General features: G+C 37.0%; 1 protein-coding gene across 1 annotated transcript in view; it reads left to right on the top strand.

Moving 5' to 3' along the window:
- The window catches only part of RASSF9 (Ras association domain family member 9), a 29560-nt gene extending 21664 nt beyond the window's left edge, over positions 1-7896 (top strand). The window contains exon 2 of the mRNA XM_003783488.3: positions 5776-7896. Coding sequence (XP_003783536.1) covers positions 5776-7036 — 1261 coding nt within the window. The 3' untranslated portion in view covers positions 7037-7896. The remainder of the gene's footprint in view (positions 1-5775) is intronic.
- The last annotated feature ends 2547 nt before the right edge of the window (positions 7897-10443 follow it).

A 10443-nucleotide genomic window follows, 5' to 3' on the forward strand; every position in this document is an offset into this window, starting at 1 on the left:
GGTCTAGAAGGACCACTCCTACTTCCTAACACTGTGACTTTAGACAAGCTATCTACCCTTTCTTTGCCTCAGTTTTCTTACTTGTGAAATTAGAATAATAATAAAGTGTACATAAGTTATTAACTGCAGGGATGCACAAAGCCACAAAACTCCAAAATAAAAATAAATTCATTGGATTGGAAATTTTTGTAAATATCAACAAACATTTGTAATACACAGGAAGAAATTAATTTAAGCTATTAAATCATAGAGTGAGCAAGAGCAGAGGAAACTAAGGGAAATAATAATATTAATGAAATTGATAATGACATTATTTATAGATGGAACTAAAACCCTAGAGTAAGAACAGAAAATGGAAGTGTAGTATGGGGATATGAGATTTTATAAATTAAAACCAAATAAAGCTGTATGAGTTTTCCACTTTTGTGTGCCTGTAGTATGTGATTTGTACTTAAACAGACCTAGTAAAATGTTTACCTCTTCATCTCCTCACACAAAAGCCAAGTAAAGCAAATAGAACCCTTTGAGACATGCAAGTGTGTATTTTCATTTTGAAATGGCAATGCCCTGTTGCATTGGAATCAGAGGTGATGTTTCTCAACCACCAGATTTGAATACATTAGGTAAGAACTGTTTGCTACATTTTATTACTTAACAAACCAAGGTATTTAGTCTAGGTTTGTATTTTTAACCTTTTGTTGTGTTTGTGTTTGTAGATGTGATCATTGCTATTAAAAAATTAATTCCCAAAGGTTTGGAAGGGAACATTTCATTTAGCCTGAGTTCTAGTGTTGAATTATTTTTATCAGATGACTAGGTTTGCACGGGGATGTAACCAAATATTTGAAAACAAATATTTCTATAAAGTTATGTGTATTTAAGGTCTACATTGGTTTCATTTTGGAGAAAATATGTTTTGTGTTCTTTCCATAGCTTTGATTTGAATGCATTCTTTTTATCTTTGTGAAATGATGCTGTGAGTCAGAAATCTATGTCAGTGGAGCATTTAGGTACCACTACTGTAATACACAACTTAGCACTAGAACCGACGCTTAACAAAGTGTCCCGTTCTTAACCCTGAAACTGTTTTCTTTGTCTGTTTGCTTGTTTTGGTGAGACAGAGTCTCTTGGTGCCCTAGGCATCGTAGCTCTCAGCAACCTCAAACTCTTGGGCTCAAGACATCCTCTTGCCTCAACCTCCCAAGTAACTGGGACTGTAGGTACCCACCATGATACTGTATAATTTTTTTTTTTCATTTTCAGTAGAGATGGAATCTTGCTCTTGCTCATGCTGTTTTTGAACTCCTGAGCTCAAGCGATCTACATGCTTCACCCTCCCAAAGTGCTGGGGTTACATGCGTGAACCACTGTGCCCGACCCAGCACTGTCTTTTCACAATAAGCCCAGAGACCTTATCTTTTAAATCATACATGTCTTTGTCCCATAAAAATTTCCCAAGACAGTGCCATCTACAGAGGAGGTGCTCAGCAAATATTTGTTGAATGGATGAATAGAAACTCAGAGCCATATTTGAAAATAAATAAATTTTCAAAATTATAAGTTTGCTATAAAGTGGATTGTAGACAAAGAAGCATATCCTAGTTGGTGGAACTTTTATTGCCTATATTACGTAATGAATGGCTCTTGGCTTTTAAAAAATGTGTTCAGTCAAGTGGGAGGAGTTGTATTATTCAGTTTGAACAGTAGCTATAAAAATTTCTCAAAATCCTTAGCAATAGCTGACCTGAGAAAATACAAGGAAAGAAAAAAGAAGAGAAAGGTTTGAAACCAGATTGTAAAGTATTTAGTAGGGGCACATTTTTCCATATATACATGTAACATAGAATTAATGTGCATAATAACTGTTAGTGGTTAATGCTACACTTTCCACATGAGCTGGAAAGGAACATCTCTCCATGGGAAGTCACAATGTATAAGACCTTGATCTCTCCAAAGTAGGAAAGACTCCAATTGGAACAGGGGTCACAGAAAAATTGGGGGCATTGTCTGGTACATGATTATTAATTTGCTCCTTAAAAGGGTTCTCTGCTTCCTGTTTCCCAGTCTTCTTCACAGCTCTAAAGTAGGCCTAAAGAATTTACAGGACGTCTTAACTACAGACCCAGAACCAGTGGTTCCCAGCCAGAACTGAGAGCAGGACAGGGGAACTACTCTAAGGAGACAGCAGTAAGGACTTTTGAATGTATGAGAGTTTGATCAGCTAAGGGAGATACCCTGGCCAGCCCAAAACTCTTTAAGACAATATCACTGTATCAGCTTAAGAATAAAATAGAATTTTTTAGTTTTTTAAGGCACAGAGAGTAACAATTCCTGCACATTTTTCTCCAAGGGGGAAAAGTCCTTTCTTGAACAATTGGGTGTTCTAATGGGGCACTATGTGCTGACTGCTGTCAAAGGCCGATTTACATTATGAAGTTACTCTTTAGGCCAGGTGAGGTGGCTCACACCTGTAATCCCAGCACTCTGGAAAGCTGAGGTGCACGGATTGCTTGAGCTCAGGAGTTCAAGAGCAGCCTGAGCCAGAGTCAGACACTGGACATTGTGGTGGGCATCTGTAATCCCAACTACTTGGTAGGCTGAAGCAAGAGGATCACTTGAGAGTTTAAGGTTGCTGTGAGCTATGATGCCATAGTACTTTACTGAGGGTGACCAAGTGAGACTTTGTCTCAAAAAATCAATCAATCAATCAATCAAGTTATTCTTTAAAAAGTAGTTTGTGTCCAACTTAATCCACACATCTAAATTATCAAAGTTATAAATTTGCTTTTACAGGATAGTTGTTAAACTGCAGACTCTGGAGCTAGTTTTCTTGCTTGAGTTTAAATTCTCACTGTACCGCTAATTTGTGTGACCTCAGACAAGTCACTAACACCCTCTGTGCCTCCATTTCATTAGCTGTACAACGGGGATAAAAATATAACCTTACATAATTGTGACAAGTAAATAACTTAATACAGGCCATAGATTTGAGCAGGGCCTACAACATCTTAGATGCTTTATGATTGATAGTTTCTATCTTTAAAGCTGTTGTTTACATTTTTTATTTTAAATTATTATGGCCACATAATGGTTGCATATCTTTAATAGGATTTTTTTAGAGTTTAACTCTAAACACTAAAAAATAACATAAACTAAAGATGTCCTTGGTTTGTACATAATAGATATCAACACCTTATAAAGTTGATAATTAGGACAACTATTTAATTTTGTTATTTTTATCATTATTTATAAAAATTTCATATTGAAATTAGTGATAATATAATATGCTGTCAATGCACAGAGTGGTTTCTTGCTTTTCAGCTTATTCTGGTCACAGTATATAAACTACATGGTGTGAAAAATGTTTATTTTTGAGTGTTGTATAGACAGAATTTAAACATATCAAAGTAAGGATTTATTTGGAACTTAATTGGGCTGTATGGCCATAACACAGACAGTGATTAGTATCTGTTACTTTGAGAACTTAACTTGTTTTTGTTTACAATGAACTTGTGTGTTATTTCTTTGTTAATCCGAATATGAAAATAACTTTATTGTCCCAACTTCTAACCTATTCTTTTCCTGCTTAGAATTATTAAATGATAAATGATAAACATTCTCAAAATATCACATTTACTCAAAATACAGGGTGTCCATAAAGTTCGTGTGCGATTTAAAATTGCACACAAACTTGATGGCGACTGTGTATATTATTCAATGCTGAGTCAGAAATCCCAAAATATTTTAGAAGAGAATCATAATTTGGTATTTTCTTTAGACTAATCACAAAATTTTTCTTGCTACAATTAATTACTTAAATTTTACTGGGTATTCTTTGTTAAAAACTGGACATAATCTTCTGAGTTGCGTGATAGCACTATTAATTCTTTCCCCTTTAGTAATCACTTTGTTCTGAATAGCAGGAGGTGAGCAGCGTGTGAGCAAGCAGAGCTTCACCTGGATTTACAGCTGCTCCCCTCGCTTGCATCACCACCCCAGTTCTGCCTCTTATCAGATCAATGGTGACATTAGATCCCCATAGGCCAACCCTACTGTAAACTGCACAGGAGAAGGATCCAGGTTGTGTGCTCCTTCTGAGACTCTAGTCCCTGATAATCAGGAAACAGCTATAAATACAGATTCTCCTTAGCAGAGAGGTTTGCCTGCACAGAGAGTATAATAAAAATTAATTGCAGACTCATATCAAAACCATCCCCCACTCCACCCCTACTCCATGGAAAAATTGTCTTCCATGAAACTGATCCCTGGTGCCAAAAAGATTGGGGACCACCACTCTGTAACATAGAGAAAGGTACTATCAGGCTTAATTGGGGGGGGGGTGTATTTATGTGTGTATACATACAACCAGGATATATTTGTGTAAATACCTGTGTTTGATAACTTCTTTTTTTTAAGGCAGAGTTTCAAGCTATTGCCCTGGGTAGAGTTGCTGTGCCCTGTGGCATCACAGCTCACAGCAACCTCCAACTCTTGGGCTTAAACAATTCTCTTGCCTCAGCCTCCCAAGTAGCTGGGACTACAGCCTCCCACCACGATGCCTTTTTTTTGTTGCAGTTGTCATTGTTATTTAGCAGGCCCGGGCCAGGCTCCAACTTGCCAGCCTCGGTGTATGTGGCCGGCACCCTGTTCACTGGGCACTGAGCCTGCTTTTTAATAACTGTACTGCTAAAACCTAGTCCAGAAAATCATCATCTTGCTCTTAGACTTTCTGCCTCTACTTTTTCCTTCTTCACAGTTCATTTCTTAGAAGCCAGATATATCTAAAGCATAAATTAGATTCTCTCTCTCCTTTGATAAAAACTTTCTAATGGCTTCCTGTTAAAATTAGAACAAAATGCAAATGCCTCATAATGGCCGGTGAGGGTTTGCCTTCCTCCTCAACTTCCCTTGCCTATTTTTGGACCTCTCCTTCCCACCAGCAGCAGCTACCAACTCCACCACCCTCAGCATGCAACCACATTCACCTTATTGCTGTGTTTGTACTTCTGTGCACTCTTCCTGAAGTACTTCCCTTTAGATCTCTGATTGCTTGTTTTGATAATTGATGTCTTTATTCAAAGGTCACTTCCTTTTGGTAGCCTATCTTAAACACTCTAAACTAAAATAGACCACCCCTCTTCCAAGTCCTCTTCCCTAACCCCATTATAGTGTTATTCACAGTGTTTCCTACTCTCTGGTGTTATATTAGTTACATATCCATGTCTGTGTTCTTTGTTTATTACTGTATCCTTACAATCCTCACATATGTCTGGCACACAGTCATCATCATAAATTTATTTTTCATGGAAAAATGACAGTTTCCCATATTGAACTATTGTTGGCAATATAATTTTAATATCATCCCACCATACCTACATACACGTCCTTGATCCTACCTCAGTCTTAAAGTTCCGGCAAAAATAGTCTTATTCTGCCTCCTCTGATTTATTTCCTCTTTGAGTATTATCTCAACTCCAGCAGTTATAACTGTGGTTCTATTATGGCTAACTTCTAAAATAAATTAAAACAGCCTCTGTTTTCTTAGATGGCAATTTGCACTTTCTAGAGAACACTAGGGAATAAAAAGGACATTCAGATACTTCTATGGTTTTTTTTTCCTTGCTTTGAATCTTCTATTGCTTATGTAATCTCAATGTCAAACGGCTTGTCTTATTAGGGGCAAAGTAAAATGTAGAAAGGGTATTAGTGTTAAACCGTCTTTATGAGTTTACAAAGGTGATGACAGAAATATAATGTGCTTTGTTTTTCTTTCAGATCTCCAACTAAACACATGGATTCGGAAGAGAAGGAAATTGTGGTTTGGGTTTGCCAAGAAGAGAAGATTGTCTGTGGGTTGACGAAACGCACCACCTCTGCGGACGTCATCCAGGCTCTGCTGGAGGAACACGAGACTACATTTGGGGAGAAACGATTTCTGCTGGGGAAGCCCAGTGATTACTGTATCATAGAGAAGTGGAGAGGCTCCGAACGTGTTCTTCCTCCACTCACGAAAATCTTGAAGCTTTGGAAGGCGTGGGGGGAGGAGCAGCCCAACATGCAGTTCGTGCTGGTGAAGGCCGACGCCCTCCTCCCCGTGCCTTTGTGGCGGACGGCTGAAACCAAATCGGTGCAAAACCCAGAAGCGCCGTGGGAGCTCAGCCCGGCCAATTACATGAAGACACTGCCACCAGATAAACAGAAAAGAATAGTCAGAAAAACCTTCCGGAAGCTGGCTAAAATCAAACAGGACACGGTTTCCCACGACCGAGATAACATGGAGACCTTAGTCCATCTGATCATTTCCCAGGATCACACTATTCATCAGCAAGTCCAGAGAATGAAAGAGCTGGATATGGAAATTGAAAAGTGTGAGGCTAAGTTCCACCTTGATCGGGTGGAAAACGATGGAGAAAATTACGTTCAGGATGCATATTTAAAGCCCGGCGTCAGTGAACCCGAGCAGAGGCTGGACCCGCAGTCTGAGGAAGGCCTGATCCTGGAGGACCTAAGTGAAAGCGATGGGATCGTCCAGCTGGAGGAGAGACTGAAATATTACCGAATGCTCATCGATAAACTCTCCGCTGAAATAGAAAAAGAGGTAAAGAGTGTTTGCCTGGAAATAAATGAAGATGCAGAAGGGGCAGCTTCAAGTGAACTGGAAAGCTCTAATTTAGACAGCATTAAGTGTGATTTGGAGAAAAGCATGAAAACTGGTTTGAAAATCCACTCTCATTTGAGTGGCGTCCAGAAGGAGATTAAATACAGTGACTCATTACTTCAGATGAAAGCCAAAGAGTATGAACTCCTGATGAAGGAGTTCAACTCACTTCACATTAGCAACAAAGACGGATCCCAGCTAAAGGAACACAGAGGGAAGGAAGCCCAGGTTTCCAGCCCCAGCGGAGACGTTCCTGCCTTTGCTAAAAGAGTAGCCAACACGTATACCAATGACACAGACTCGGATACGGGAATCAGCTCTAACCACAGTCAGGACTCTGAGACAGCGGGAGGCGATGTGATACTGTCGTCAGCATAATATAAATAGCTTCTTTTCGACCTGCTTTAATGTTGTTCTTTTTTTTTTAATTTAATAGAAAACTTTATTATAAATGTGACTTTTTGAAAAAAAATGTAATCATGTTACAGTATTCAGGAGTTCATAAAAATTAGAGAAACTAGCTTTTCATGTTTGATAGGAGGTTTCTGGTGAGACTTTAATCATTGAAAGTGCAAACAGTTCATGGACTATTGATCAGAAATGTAGGAAGTAGTGATATGGGTACGACACAAATTTTTGTTGAGAATCATATTATAATCTTTCACAGCTTCTATGGAGAATGGCTTACATAAACTTAGAATTCTAATATTAGATGAGCAAAATATTCACACCAGACTTGAAGAAGTAAAATTAAAAATGTTATCTTTTTTTCAACACTATATGATTCGGAGTTTTAAATCTGTAACATCTATGACTTCAACTACTGCCTTGTAACGGCATGAATCCAAATCTCAGTTCTTTCATTGATCCTTTCATTGTAGAAAATATTATTTTGTGACGTCTTGAATCCTTCTCTCTGTTTAGGCCCATGTGAAGTGGCTGCTGTTGGGACATGTTTAAATACTGACAGGGAATCAGAGGTATAGATGGGGCAGGGCCAAGTGCTTCAGAGAAAGCAGTAATTTTTCTAAAGACTAAAGGTACCAAGAGCTGGGCATGAGCTTTGCTGTTGGGCAATGCAGATCTTCTGATCAAACCAGGATTCTGTGCCAGTTCATTCTTTGAGTGAGGGACAGTGTGGGTTACAGAAAAAAAAAAAAAAATCAGTTTTGTTTATGCTTCATCTACAAAAGTTGTAGTAATGAGTTTGGAGTCCTTTGTGTGCATTAAGTAGAGTTCCGTATGCCATAATTATTAGCATTTTATCTGAATCAACACAGGGGAACTCCCATGGACAAAAGTCTTTGGTTTTTCTATACAGTAATTCAGATCGGCTTTTCAGTACTTCATTTAAGGTGCTTTAAAAAGTACTAGAACCACCTTGAGCATAATAGTAAAAATCCCAAGAAATTGAATGAACCATTTAGGTCCCATCGTGACTGACAGGTGTGATAGTGCCAGACAGTGCTTGGTTTTGCTTGGCTTTTCATTCGGAATTTCCTTTCTCCTTCTTCTTCTTTCCTTTCTTTCTTCCTATCTGCCTTTCTTGTCTTTTTTTCCTACCTGTATGCCTTCCGTTTCTCCTCCCTCCTTTTCTTCTTTCCTTGTTTCCTGCCCGTGAACGTGTGCAATCATAGTGAAACAATTTCATACTATTATTGTTCTAATAGCTGAACATTTCTAAGTTAATCTTTTCTTTCGGTGACACCTTTTCTGTGTGCCAGTGCACGTGTAAGTTGAAATATTATTTTACTTAGTTTCTATACGTGGATACTGGTTATGATTCCCAGTATTTCTCATGCCTTTTATTCCTGGGCATAGTGTAGTGCAGGTTTTAACAGCATTGTTTTTCTTTTTGATATTCAAAATTTGAAAAGTGTGTAATTTTTGTGAAACAACTTGTGAACTCAGCTTTCTGACCTGCATTAAACTTTCATAATGTGTTATTTCATTCCTCCCTTCTTTTCATCCATTTTTGTAAAGATATTTAGAATTTCCTGAGTGTTTCACTTTTCAGGGAGAAATTATGTTTTCATTTATTTTACCAAGGTATTTAGCGGCCATATTGGAATTTGGCTAGTAAGAAATAGGAATTTTATGGTTGAAAGCACAGTGACAAAGAGTTATACTGCTAACATGGAGATATAAAGAGAAATAATGCTAACATAGCTTATATTTCTTAAAAAAGAAGGAATTTAATCTGTGAAAGTTAAATCCACCTGCCTGATGGCCCACAAAATTTTTTAACAATGTATTAAGCTATTGATATATTCATTGTTCACTAATGGGGATTAAATTCAGAAGATTGCAATAAATGTAAAGTAATTCTACTGTGTCTTTCTAAAGTAAAAGTCATCTTTTTTGATTACTCTTATCTTTAGAAGGAAAATAATAAAAAGAACTGCTTATCCAGTTGACTAATGAGCTGAATTTAAAACAAGTTCTGATAAGGAGTAAGACCAGAGAGATAATTTCATTTTAGAAATTTTGAATTAAGTTCTGCTTTTGGACAGTTAAATATAGTCAGATATTTCAAGGGCCAATTCTTCTGAACCAGAGAGTAAATAATGTTTTCATGATTCCTGATAGAAAGCCAGACCACTGATTTTTAAATTTATTCTGGAATTTCTACTTCCTATTTAGTTATACAAAGAAATGTATTTATGCTTTTGATAGTTACGATCTTTACACTTTAATCATTCATGGTAAATCTCTGAGCGTTACAGGTTAATACCAATAGAAATAATAAAATATAATGCCTGCATGTCTGTACACTGAGCTGTTTGTTATTAAATCGAGAATTAGACTTCAAAGAAAGTTTGTTTTCACTACCTACAGAAACTTTTGACGTACATATAAATTCTTGTGCAACCTGACAGATTAAGTATGAAACTGCCTGTTTATGCAGCTAGAAGAAGCGACCAAAGCTGTTCTTTATTTCCATAATAACAAGTGGGGACACCCTTATTCATCCTCCCACCTGGAATTCCTCCTTCTCTCTTCTTCCATATACTGAAACTGTACACGAACCTCTTCTATACACAAAAACCTTTTCCCATGGTCTTTTTAATGTGCTAGTTCTTATACAACAGACTGCTCTGTTCAATCAGTTGTAGTCTTCTATCTCTAAACTCACAAATATTTTAGGTGTACTTCTCATAGAGAAGCATTTATATTCTGGTGTAGGTCCTATTTATTTATGTACTCATCTAACTCCCCTATCTCAATGGATTCTGGCTTTATCAACTATTTTATTAACTGTATTCATTTCTATCAACTTATGTGCCCCCTCTAGTCAATTTTTTAATTGAATTACTAAATTTTAGAGGTGTATAATTTTGTGTGTGTATTTTTATGCGTGTAAATGATGTGTGTGCCTTTTATATATGAATTTGCATGTTGCAGACTTAAAACATTATCAGTGATTGTTTTGGGGAGGCACTAATCTTCATGTTACCATAAATTTTTTTCATGTGACACAATTTTTAGTTTTGTTTGTAACTCACAGAATTACTGATTTAAAGCAATGCAAATACTATATTAGCCAATTTGATGGATACATTCTCTGCATTATTTGCTTATAAGCAAAAGTATATTTTAGAGGTGAGTTTTAAGTAGTAGATTCACAAAATATCTATTTTATTTTTCTTCTTCAGTCAAATAAGAAATGGCCCCTTATTAGTGTGTAGCAGCGAATCTGATCCATTAAAATTTTATTTTTATATTTATTTAGACATCTATATGTGACAGAATGTATCTCTGTGGCTGCATTTTATAATTTTCAA

This window comes from Otolemur garnettii, unplaced genomic scaffold, assembly GCF_000181295.1.
Source record: "Otolemur garnettii isolate 467f Iridium unplaced genomic scaffold, OtoGar3 scaffold00007, whole genome shotgun sequence".
Classification (NCBI taxonomy): Eukaryota; Metazoa; Chordata; class Mammalia; order Primates; family Galagidae; genus Otolemur; species Otolemur garnettii.